This window comes from Carcharhinus amblyrhynchos, unplaced genomic scaffold (assembly GCF_965287045.1).
Source record: "Carcharhinus amblyrhynchos unplaced genomic scaffold, sCarAmb.v2.hapA scaffold_81, whole genome shotgun sequence".
Lineage (NCBI taxonomy): Eukaryota > Metazoa > Chordata > Chondrichthyes > Carcharhiniformes > Carcharhinidae > Carcharhinus > Carcharhinus amblyrhynchos.
The window spans coordinates 196,881-209,585 of record NW_027649821.1 but is presented as its reverse complement, the minus strand read 5'-3'; the positions used below and the strand labels follow the sequence as shown (position 1 = coordinate 209,585).

The window sequence follows — 12,705 nt, the reverse complement described above, 5'->3', positions numbered from 1 at the left end:
TCAGTGCAGTGTAAACATAGAAACACTGCCAACAGGTGCAGGTGTAGGCCATTCAGCCCTTCGAGCCTACACCACCATTGGACATGATCATGGTTGATCATGCACTTTCAGTATCCCACTCCTCCTTTCTCTCCATGTCCCTTGATCCCTTTAGCCACAAGGGCCATGTCCATGAATATTGTCATGTAAATCTGACACTTAAACCTGAGTTGTATCCAACCTTAGGGAGCACCAGTCTTTAAAAAAAATACACCTTCTTACTGTGAGACAGACACAGTGCCGAAATGTGTTGACCTGTCTGAACCTGTTACTGCAAATGTATCACCTTCAGCTTCCCTGCTGTGTTTGATCTATTTAAGTAAACCAACAGGAGCTGAGATTTCATTTCGACTTATTCTATAATGGTTTAAAACTAACCTTTTCTTCTGCCCTTATATGGTATGTGCACCACAAGGACTGCAGCATTTCAAGAAGGCAGCTCACCATCAGGCCAGATCAATTAGGGATGGGCAACAAACGCTGGCCTATCCAGCAACACCCACATGGCCTGGATGAACTTCTGTGAGTGGAGATCACAGCTGCTCTGTATATCAGCAATGGGTTTATACACAGCAGCACTCAGTTGTAAAGAACTCCTTTCAGACTGAAACATGTTCTGGTGCTCAGGAAGCTCACTGCCAGCACTCTCTTCTGAGGCAATCCCTCAGGATTGAAGATGACTCACTTCCACTCCAGCTCGATGATAAGTCCAATATGCAATCTGCCACATACAGGACAAATAGAGCTTGGAGGGTCAGGTGTTTGGAGGATTCTGTCCTCCCTCTGACGTTTCAACTTTACCTCTGCACATTCCTGACAAAGCCTCTCAATGTATTCTGTGCTTTCCCAATGAACCTTCTCCACTTGGCTCGGTCACAAGCCAAGTCACATGAGCCGACAGGGATGTTCAACTTCTTCTGGGACTGTTGGCTTTGTCAGTGATCTCCCATGAAGGAGTACAGAGGATGCTTTGAGGGTATCCCTAAAGTGTTTCCACTGTCCCCCTGGGAGTCTTCTGCCATGACTAAGTTTTGACAAGAGCATTTGTTTCAGGAGTCAGATGTCAGGCATATGAACGATATGTAGGAGGTTGGTTTTAAGTAGCGGTGAACTCTGTTAAGCATTGAGTGGTGTGGCTCAGGAGCCACATTCTGCCTCTGCCACATTTGTTGCAGATTTAGACAGGAAGCTGAGAAGGTGCACAATCTGATGACCTCTGTTTTCTCTAGGACCCTGTCTTCACCAGCTGAGCTTTCTGTTCCTCCTTGCCTCTTTCCTTATGCCCTTCCAAACAGTCAGCTTCCTGAGGTCACAGCCTGTCAGTTGCTGTCTCCCAGTGTCAATATCCATCATCGTCATATCTCATCTGCAGGTGTCCTTGTAGCGGAGGTACGAACACTCAGAAGCGACCAGTTCATCACACAGGAGGTTTTTGGGTACACGGCTAACAACAATTTGAACCAGTCAGAGCCAGTGCAAACATTTTGGCTTTGCGGTGCTGCATGCTGATGGAATTGGCACGTTCCATGACCTCTGAGCTGATGATCTTGTCCTGCCAGAGATGCTGAGAAAATGTCTGAAACTGTTCAGCCTTTTCTCCTGCCTAGTATATGGTCTGTAGCTGAGGACACTGAAGATACAGCTGGGTAGAGTCACAGTTTGGTGTTCTTGCTGTTCTACACTCTCTTATTCACCTTGGACATAACAGTGGGAGCTTTACTGATGCATGTGCTGATTTCGGCATCAAGTGACGGATTACTAGTAATTACAGAGCCTCAATATCAGCAGCCTCTAATGTCATTTTGCCATGCCGCCATCCATCAGCATTAGCAACATCCTGGGCAATGAAATTTGTCTTCCTGATGTGATGGTCAAAACAAGCTCTTTTGCAGGCGTGAGAGAGTCTATCCACTTGCTACTGCAGGCATTCCCCAGTATGAAAAGTCAGTGTGGTATTGCCAGCGTGGAACAACTCTCTGATGAGTACTTGCTGCATACGTGTCTTGGATCTTGGGTGAGTGAAGCTGAACAGCTTTCCATCAGTTTTGCTATGTAAATAGATATCCTGCGGCGATGACATTGAAGGCAGCAAAGAGAAGAATATGCCAGAACACAACCCCCATTTTACCCCACTGCGGATTTCAGAGGGTTCTGATGTGGCCCGCTCTTACCTGACCGTGCATCATGTTATTATGGAGAGAGAAGGTTACACTGAACAGCCACTATTTTTCACCAGCAGCTTAAATTAACTGCTTCTGGGCACGTGGTTGAAGCCTTGATGAGCTCAATGGAAGTAGTATCTAGTCGTATCCTCTTACAGCTCCTGCCAGATGCTGCAGGAGCGCCGGTTTCCTGTGCTTGATGAGTTTGGGCGGTGTAGCATCAACACCTGGATCTTTGACCATGGCAAGCAAGTCAATAACTTGGCTACCATGGATTCAGTGTGCAGCTCTGCCATGAGAGGCAGCTTTTCTCTATCGCCGTGAGCTTGCTCAGTGATTGTTCTCCCAAGAGTACAGCTCAAGGTAATGTTCCAAACCTCCCCAAGTGCAGCCACTGATGACCTCTCCTGTCTTTGTTTTCAATGTTCTCTTCCACCAGCTGGATTTTGAAACAGTTCACAACAGTTCTGCAATGAGGGGTTTTAATTGGAAACATAACTCCTGGTTTGGAATTGCTAAAAGAATCTGGCTTTTTTTAAATCATAATTGGTGCCACACAGAAAGCCACTCACTGGCCCCTTTGCGTTCCCCCGTCGGCAGAAAGCCCAGGCGACTGGTATTCCCACCCCCTTGTTGATGTGTGAACTGATTGCTGTTTCCGCTCTGCCTGACCCTAGGCTAAGTGTTTCTACTGTTGAGACCAAACATTGCATCAGGACTCATTTCTAACAGATGACTGTGGGTGTTTTTGAGGTTAGGGAAATGTATTGACATGTTGATGCAGCCAAACTGAATCCTTTATCATTTCATAATGTTCACTTTGGTATTGGATGGCTGTTAAAAGTTCTGATGGTGAATGTTTGCACCCAGGGGATAGTAGTTGCTTTGGTATAAATTACCGGGGAAGCTCTTTAAACCATGCAATACAAAGGGTCAAGATGCTTCTGTGATACATCAATGAGTCTATCCTGTCAGATATTGAGCCAAGCTGAGCAGCGATTACCCAGGCTCAGGCATTGTTTGATGCTTTTAGCTGACATATCTTAGGAACCCTGCAGCTGGCCTCAGTGCTATAGCGAGTGACACTCCCTAACCTGGTGAACAGTGACAACCTATTGTAATTACCACTGATCTGATGCCACTGAACCCAGGAAAGCACTTGTGAAAGGCAAGAATTTTTAACAATGGTCGTGTGGTATAATATCCCACCAAGCAATTGCTAACTATATCCCATCTATCAGTTAGTGTGGAATCGTGTGATCGAAACCTAAGACCATAAAACAAAGAAGTAGACCATTCGGCCCATTATGTCTGCTTTGCCATCCAATGCGATCATGACCAATCTGATATGATAATGCTCAACTCCACTTTACTGGTATATCCCCATAACCCTTAACACCATAAAACATAGGAACCTTTGAAACTGTATCCCTGGAATAATTGGGAGCAGTCACCTATATCCTGGGAAACAATTGGGACCACTGACCTGTATCCTGGGAAACAATTGGGAGCAGTGGTTTGTATCCCAAGAAACCATTGGAACTTGTGAAACTGCATTCCAGGAACAGGTGGGACCAGTGATCTGTAGGAAATGATTGAGTTTATAGCAAGAAGGATTAGCTTTATTTAAAGAAAGGAAAAACTTGTCACTTAACAGCTTATTCCTGATGCTAAATGAAAAATGGTACCGTATTGTGATGACTCTAATCTTTAAAAACAACAACCACAGGAGGGAAGGGCTGTAAATAGATTCTTAAATTAGCAGTTAGCAAGGCCATCACTCTCTAACTAACTGTGCTAAATCAGGGTACTGTTTTCTAGTGCATTGCCTAATAAGGAATGAGTGAGTGAAGCTCACTTGGACATGTGGACATTACTTCAACTGTATATGCATTTATATACAATGAAGTAATTAGGTGAAGCTCCATTGCAAAGCTTGGAACCTTGCTGACATTGAATTTGACGGGAGGGATAGAGTGACAGTAAACAATGACCCCAGTTTTCTGAACCAACTCAGAGCATCAATCCTGCAAAATCCATATCCACAGAACCATAACTTTTCAGTAAAGTCCCAGAAACTACCATCACAGTCCGTGGATAGGTCCTGTCCCACCGGCAGGACAGAACAAACAGAGGAACAAAGAACAAAACAGAAGTACAGCACAGGAACAGGCCCTTCAGCCCTCCAAGCCTGCACCAACCATGATGCCTGTCTAAACTAAAACTGTATGCACTTACAGAGTCCGTATCCTTCCATTCCCATCCTGTTCATGTATTTGTCTAGTTGCCCCTTAAATTATGCCATCTACCTGCTCCCACCACCTCCCCAGGTAGCGTGTTCCAGACATTCACCACCCGCTGTGTACAAAACTTGTACTCGTATATCTCCTCTAAACTTTTCCGCACACACTTTAAACCTATGTCCCCTAGTACTTGACTTTTCTACCCTAGGAAAAAGTATCTGACTATAATCTTGTAGACCTCTATCAAATCACCCCTCAATCTCCACCGTTCCAGTGAGAATAAACCGAGTTTATAAAGCAAATAAGGGGAGAACATGCAAACTCCACACAGATAATGACCCAAGTCAGGAATTGAATCCGGGTCCTTGGCGCTGTGAGGCAGCAGTGCTAGCTACCGTGCCACCCCTATCCAACCTCTCCTCATAGCTAATATTTTCCAGACCAGGCAACATCCTGGTAAACCTCTTCTGTACCTTCTCCAAAGCATTCACATCCTTCTAGTAGCATGTCAACAAGAATTGTACACAATAATCTAAATGAGGCCTAACTAAGGTTCTGTATAGCTGCAGCATGACCTGCCAATTTTTATACTCAGTACCCCCATCGATGAAGGCAAGCATGCTGTGTGCTTTCTTGACTAACTTATCCACCTGCGTTGCCACTTTCAGTGATCAGTGGACAAGTGCACCCAGATCTCTCTGCCTATCAATACTCCTAAGGATTCTACCGTTGACTGTGTAATTCCTGCATGCGTTGGACCTTCCAAAATGCATTATCTCACATTTGTCTGGATTAAACTCCATCTGCGATTTCTCTGCTCAAGTCTCCAACCGGTCTATATCTTACTGTATCCTCTGTCAATTTAAGGGGCAACTAGATGAATACATGAACAGGATGGGAATGGAAGGATACGGACTCTGTAAGCGCATACAGTTTTAGTTTAGACAGGCATCATGGTTGGTGCAGGCTTGGAGGGCTGAAGGGCCTGTTCCTGTGCTGTACTTTTGTTTTGTTCTTTGTTCCTCTGTTTGTTCTGTCCTGCCGGTGGGACAGGACCTACCCACAGACTGTGATGGTAGTTTCTGGGACTTTACTATCCGCTTCACTATCCACAACTCCATCAATTTTCATGTCATTTGCAAACTTACTAATCAGACCAGCTACATTTTCCTCCAGATCACTTATATATAGTACAAACAACAAAGAACCCATTACTGATCCCTGTGGGACACCGTTAGTCACAGCCTTCTATTCGGAAAAGCACCCCTCTACTTCTACCGTCTGTCTTCTATGACTAAGCCAGTTGTGTATCCATCTTGCCAGCTCTTCTCTAATCCCATGTGACTTTATCTTTTGTACCAGTCTACCATGACCTTGTCAAAGGCTTTATTGAAGTCCATGTACAAAACATCAGCTATCTTTCCCTCATCTATCATCTTCGTCACTTCCTCGAAAAACTCGACCAAGTTAGTGAGGCATGACCTCACCTTCACAAAACCATGCTGTCTGTCTGGAGGCGGCACAATGACATTGGGAATCCACAACGTCGACTGTGGAGCCCGTGGAATCTCTTGGCACCAGGGCAAACATGGGCACAGGAATCTCTTGTTAATTATTTTGTTCTGTCCATCCTCAACTGATGAATCAGTACTCCTCCATGTTGAACACCATCTTGAGGAAGCACTGAGGGTGGCAAGGACACCCTGGTCATCTATCACCGTGAATGGCTTAATAGTACCACCACAGACCTAGCTAGCTGGGTCCTAAAGGACATAACTGCTAGATTGGGACTGAGGCAGATGGCGAGGGAACCAACAAGAAGGAAAAACATACTTGACCTCTTCCTTACCTGCCTGCATCTGTCCATGACAGTGTTGTAAGAATGATTGCCGCACAGTCCTTATGGAGACAAAGTCCCTTCTTCATATTGAGGTTACCCTCCATTGTGTAGTGTATCACTATCACCGTGCTGGATGGAATAGATTTAGAACAAATCTAGCAACTCAAGACTGGGAAACTACTGGGTGCTATGGGTCATCAACAGCAGCAGAATTGTACTCAACCACAATCTGTCACCTCATTGCCCAGCATATCCCCAGTCAACCATTACCACCAAGCCAGGGGATCAACGCTGGTTCAAAGAAGAGGGCATGCCAGGAGCAACATTAAGCGTACCTAAAAATGAGGTGTCAACCTGGTGAAACTACAATACCGAACCACTTGCATGTCAAGCAGCAAATGATAGACAGAGCTAAGCAATTCCACAGCCAACAGATCAGATCTAGGTTCTGCATCCAGCCATGAATGGTGGTGGAGGAAGAGGCTTCACAAATATCCCCTTTCTCAATGATGGAGAAGCCCAGCACATCAGTGCAAAAGGTAAGACTGAAGCATCGGCAGCAATCTTCAGCCAGGAGTCCCCAGTAGGTGATCCAAGTCGGCAACCATCACCTTCACAAGGGCAACTAGGGATGGGCAATAAATGCTGGCCCAGCCAACGATGCCCACATCAGAACGCCTTCTCCCACAGTGGAGAGTTTGAAGAGAGGAGTAAAATCCTCATTCAATCAAAAGCTGGGAGGATATGTGCAAACGTTGACCAAATTCACCCAGAGTTAGGGTAGTTGATCTTCTAGTCTTCTTCCAGTTCACCAGTCTCCACACACTCTGACACTAATTGTGCTGAAATCCAGAATCGTCAAATTTTCTACTCAACCTCATTCTTTCCCAGGAATTCAGATCTTTGAAACTCCTCACCTCCCTTATTTTTCCCTCCCTGTTACAGTCTGCAGGTTTTTAAAGATCCACACTATCTAATCACTAAGCCTGGTTTACCTTGTACCATCCCTGATGTTTACAGCAAGGAGCACAGCACAGAAAGCAATGATTAATAAAGGACTGCGGTATTTACTTGGAGACAGTAGGGGAGTGGGATGACACAGACAGCTCCTGTGGATTAATAAACTGAAGAAACCATTATTTTTCTGCAAGCCCTGGGACCCCCACATTTATCACTTCAGTATTTTACCAGCTAGTAAGTCAGGACCTTCTGACAATGTTGTAAATCACAAAGAATGGTGTTTGCTCTTTGATAGAGATTGGGCTTTAGTCTCTGGTGTACTTAGAGATATCTAACAATTGTGATGTGCATCAGACCTGCATTTTAAAGATCTACTGTTATCATTATATTTAACTTTGTAGTCCACTAAGTATAAAAGACACGAGCCTTGTTACAGCACAGTGAGACTGCATTGCTGTTCCAGCTCGTTATAGCACAGTGAGACTGCATTGCTGTTCCAGCTCATTACAGCACAGTGAGACTTCATTGCCGTTCCAGCTCGTTACAGCACAGTGAGACTGCATTGCTGTTCCAGCTCATTACAGCACGGCGAGACTGCATTGCTGTTCCAGCTTGTTACAGCATGGTGAGACTGCATTGCTGTTCCAGCTTATTACAGCACGGCGAGACTGCATTGCTGTTCCAGCTCATTACAGCACGGCGAGACTGCATTGCTGTTCCAGCTTGTTACAGCACTGCGAGACTGCATTGCTGTTCCAGCTTGTTACAGCATAGTGAGACTGCATTGCTGTTCCTGCGTGGGTGCATGTTTGCTCAGACATGGAATCTGTTTTTATTGGTGTATGAATGATAAACACAAGATAGCCACTGAAAAATGCAATACAGAATCCAGAAGAAACCTAATTACCCAGAGAATGATGAGGCCCACATGCAACAAGGGAGATGAACAGCATCGATACATTTAGGACAGAGTTAGAGAAATACATCAAGGAGAAAGGAATAGAAAGCTCTGTTGATAAGTTGAAGGGATATATGTAGGGAGAAGGTTAATGTGGAGGACAAATATCTAGAGGGACTTGTTGAGTTGAATGACCTGTTTCTCTGCTGTCAGATGATTTGATAGTGAGTTGATAGTGAAATCCTCGGCCAGACGTTGCCTGTCCTTATGTCCTTTACTTCAAATTGGAGTGTCTGGATGAAAGGAATATTTTGAAAGAGACAAAGGAACAACATCTTTTTCTTTTGTTATCCAAACAGGGACTTCGGAAACCCAGCGCAGACGAGATCAGGCATGCCACAAACGCGGTTTTCTGCCCTTCCATGTTTGGTAGCTCCCTGGACGAGATCATGAACATGCAACATGAGCACTATCCAGACCGACAATTGCCGTGGGTCCAAACCAGACTCTCGGAGGAAGTGCTGAAACTCAATGGAGCACAGACTGAGGGCATCTTCAGGTAACACCTGCTGACAGATCATTGACTCGCCCTGGTTAGTGTCAATCCTTTGGGTGGATACAGTTCACACATAACAGGAACCTTCCAATACATTAGGCAAGTGCAGCTGAGGAATAGGTGGAGCCCCTTGAGCCTGTTCCACGTTCATGGGAAAAAAGTATCAAATCTGGCCTGGGCTACCACTAGTGTCCTAGACTGTGACTGGAAGGGATCTCTGACAATGAGGGGCATCATAGCAAATCTCAATGTCTTCCTCACACCCACTCTAGCAGGGACTGTAGGCTGGCAAGAAGCAATGGTCCTGGTCAAATTTGGTAATCCCACTTTTCAATAATATCAAAAACAATCACAGTCAGTACTGATGAATAACATCAAACACAGGAACGGCCTATTAGTCACAACTGATCATTTATATTCCACACAAGTCTCCTCCCATCACCTTTTCATCTACTGGTGCAGATAAAGTTAAGAAATTCAGTGACTGATTAAAGAAATTAATTGGAATTGACTAGCGCTTGTCAGAGATTAGAAGCAATTGAGAGAATGGGGTGAGAAGGAAACTATAGTACACTGCACCCGCTGTGTCTGCCCTTTCCAACAAAGCATTCATCACACATAATTCCCTGATGCATGAAATGTCCCGGATCTGCTTAACAAATCTCATTCTGATTTCAAGAATTTATGATGATATTGTGTTCTGCATAATGGGTAGCATATGTAATCTCAACATTCTTCACACAATAACTATCTTTGGTGTGCATTGTTTTGTAGATGATGGAGTACTAAAAAGGCAGTTTCGGCAGCCCTTTTCTCAGACTAGTCACTCCACACAGCTGCACATGTGTACAAGCATGCAGTGTGCATTGTGTACACACATAAACACACACACACATATATATATACATGCACACACACACATACAAACACACATATATAGACATACAGACACACATATATATATATATATACACACACATATTATATATATATATACATATACATAACATTTTTTATATATATATATACACACACACGCATGTATACACCCCCACACCTTTTCAACTTAACTTCTACGGGTTAAGATTGGGGTCTAAATAAATTGCTCTTTTAAAGGGCTGGCATTGGCACAATGGGCTGAAAGGCTGCCTTCTGTGCTGAAAGACTCTGTGGTGATTTCCAGCCTAGATTATGTGCTCAACAGAAGGGTGCAATTTATACTTCAGAGGTATTCTTGGATGCACAGAAGCACCCTCCACACACCCCTTGAACTCTGATTTCGAGGGAGGGAGTGCTTGCTACCAATTAAACCAGGCTGACAGGAAAGAGAAAACAAATGTGCCTCTCCACAAATGATGGGTCGGAAAGCCACTGGTGCGTGACAGATTGATATGATTGTAAAATGTGTGCTTTCACTTTCATTTATAGACATGTCATTTTATTAAAACATTCACATGTAATATTAATATGCTGGAAAGATTATTGGGGCAGTTCATCATGAGAGACACCATGGCTGAGAACCATCAACAAAGCTAGCTGCTTTCAGCCAGATCATCCTGTTTGAGCCTGAACTGAACTTCAAACCCCCACATCCTTCACAACTGCAAAGACCACCCATCTTGACCCACAAAACAAATTTCCTCCCACCCTTGAAATCTTTCTCCTCCAAAATTTGTTATTTGTCAACTAGTCCTCCCTCCCTTCGTCTCCCCTCTGCAATCTACCTTCTTGGCATTGCCTTGGATTCTACTCCAATGTAATTCCCAAAATGTTTTTTGTCCCCCTTCACCCCAAGATGCTCCTTTCATTTCTCCATCTACACGCTGCCTCTTGACACCAGCACCTATTCTGGAGACTTGCTGTCAGCTTTCACAGCACCGAGCTCAACTTCCCTCCCTTCATTCTTGAATCCATAGTCACTACTGTCGCTGGGTCAAAATCCTAGAACTCCCTCCCTAACAGCACTGTGGGAGTACCTACACCACACAGACTGCAGCGCTTCAAGAAGGCAGCTCACCACCATCCTATCGAGGGCAGTTAAGAATGTGAAACAAGTGCTGGCCTAGCCGATAACCCACATCCAGTGAAAGAATTTTAAGAAATGTGATTGGAGATTTCCTAATCTGAGAAACTAATTCCTGAATGGAGAGCATTTGGAAGATTAGCACTAACACAGCAACAGTTTCCTTACCTGCTTTTAATATCCTGGGTCTTATCAATTATCAATCACATTATTTTTCCCACTACCTTTTTTAAGCTTGTATTCAATCTTCTAAGATTCTCTCCTTGCTTTCATTCTAGTTTGACCCATATCTCTGGTCTTTGATTGTCTTCATCCACTGTGGAGACCAGTACAAAGTCATTATTTAGCAAGTCTGCCATTTCTTGACTTCCAATGTAATAGTTTGGATCAAAGAATTGTGTATCTAAACCTTTCCTTTCCATTTCTCATTACATTTTCAATTCCACCTGCCCTTGTAATCATTGTAATCAATCATAATCCTTCATTAAATCTTTAACTTCATCCTTTGTCTTCAATATCTTCCCTAGTCTCATTTGCTGTTAGACAGCTTATAATTGGCTTCTGTATCAAGATCATTTCTTTCGATAATGGCTCTCCCTTCAGCACTGACCAAATTGGCTTTCCACCTTATGTTGTCCGTTATTTTATACACATACATACTGTTTTCCAATACATGTGACAATAATAAATCCTTATGAATCAATTCAATATTTACCCATCCATGTCCTCACTTTGTGTCTTTCAGTTCAGTTACAAGTCTTTCTAATGAACTTTATCAAAAGATTTCATAGAATCCTACAGTACAGAAGGAGGTCATTTGGCCCATCAAATCTGCATCAACCACAATCCCACTCAGACCTTATCCCGATCACCCCCTGTATTTACCCTTGCTAATCCCAGACAGTTTAGCATGGTCAATCCACTTTACCGGCACATGTTTGGACTGTAGGAGGAAGAAACCCACGCAGACACAAGGAGAATGTGCAAACTCCACACAGACAGTGACACCAGCGGGGATTAGATCCCAGGCCCCTGGCGCTGTGAGGCAGCAGTGTGAACCACCGTGCCACCATGCTGCCATTTTTTGAATGCTCAAGTCAATAACATAAGAAATCAAGATTCATTAGAGAGAATTTTGTGTTTTCAATTCACACCAAATGCGTTTTTAATCATCTTTGCACAAAGCTTTGTCAATACTTTAACCTCATAGGTCTTACCTGTAATTGGCCTCAGCACCCAGATGCTGAAGAGTGGAATCAGAGGAAGGTAATAAGATATAGATAAACAATCAGCCAGGGACTTTTTTTCTTTCACACCAGCATTTATTGCAACACCAAGTTAAAGTCCAACAGGTTTATTTGGTAGCATGAGCATTTTGAAGTGTTGCACCTTCATTGCTCACCTGATGAAGGGCAACGCTGCAAAAACTCGAGCCACCAAATAAACCTGTTGAGACATCGCATTGTGCCTATCCCATTCCAATGCTGCTATCTCCACATCAGAGCATTTATTGCCCTTGAGATGCTGGCACTGAGCTACCTCTTAAACTGCTGCAGTCCATGTGATTAGTGCACCCAGAGTGCTGTTAGGGAGGGAGTTCCAGGATTTTGACCCAGTGACAATGAAGGAACTGAGATATATTTCCAGGTCAGGATGATGAGTAGCTTGGAGGAGATCTTGCTGGTGGTGGTGTTCCCATGTGTCTGCTGCCCTGGTCCTTCTAGATGGTAGTGGTTGTGGGTTTGGAAGGTGCTGCCTAAGAAACCTGAGTTCCTGCAGTGACCCCTGTAGATGGTATACATGGCTGCCACTGTGCATTAACAGTGGAGGGATTGAATGTTGAAAGTGGTGGGTGGAATGTCAGTTAAGTAAGCTGCTTTATCCTGGATTGTGTTGAGCTCTTTGAGTTCTGTTGGAGCTGCACCCATCCAGGCAAGTGGCGAGTATTCCATCACAATTCTGACTTGTGCCTTGTAGGTGCTGG

The 12,705-nt window shown here is 44.1% G+C and overlaps 1 protein-coding gene across 3 annotated transcripts in view; it reads left to right on the top strand.

Annotated features, from left to right (window-relative positions):
* The window catches only part of arhgap39 (Rho GTPase activating protein 39), a 485,625-nt gene that overhangs the window by 462,599 nt on the left and 10,321 nt on the right, over positions 1-12,705 (top strand). For all 3 annotated transcript variants that reach the window (XM_080182707.1, XM_080182708.1, XM_080182709.1), the window contains one exon: positions 8,502-8,701. In XM_080182707.1, the coding sequence (XP_080038833.1) occupies positions 8,502-8,701 (200 nt within the window). The remainder of the gene's footprint in view (positions 1-8,501; positions 8,702-12,705) is intronic.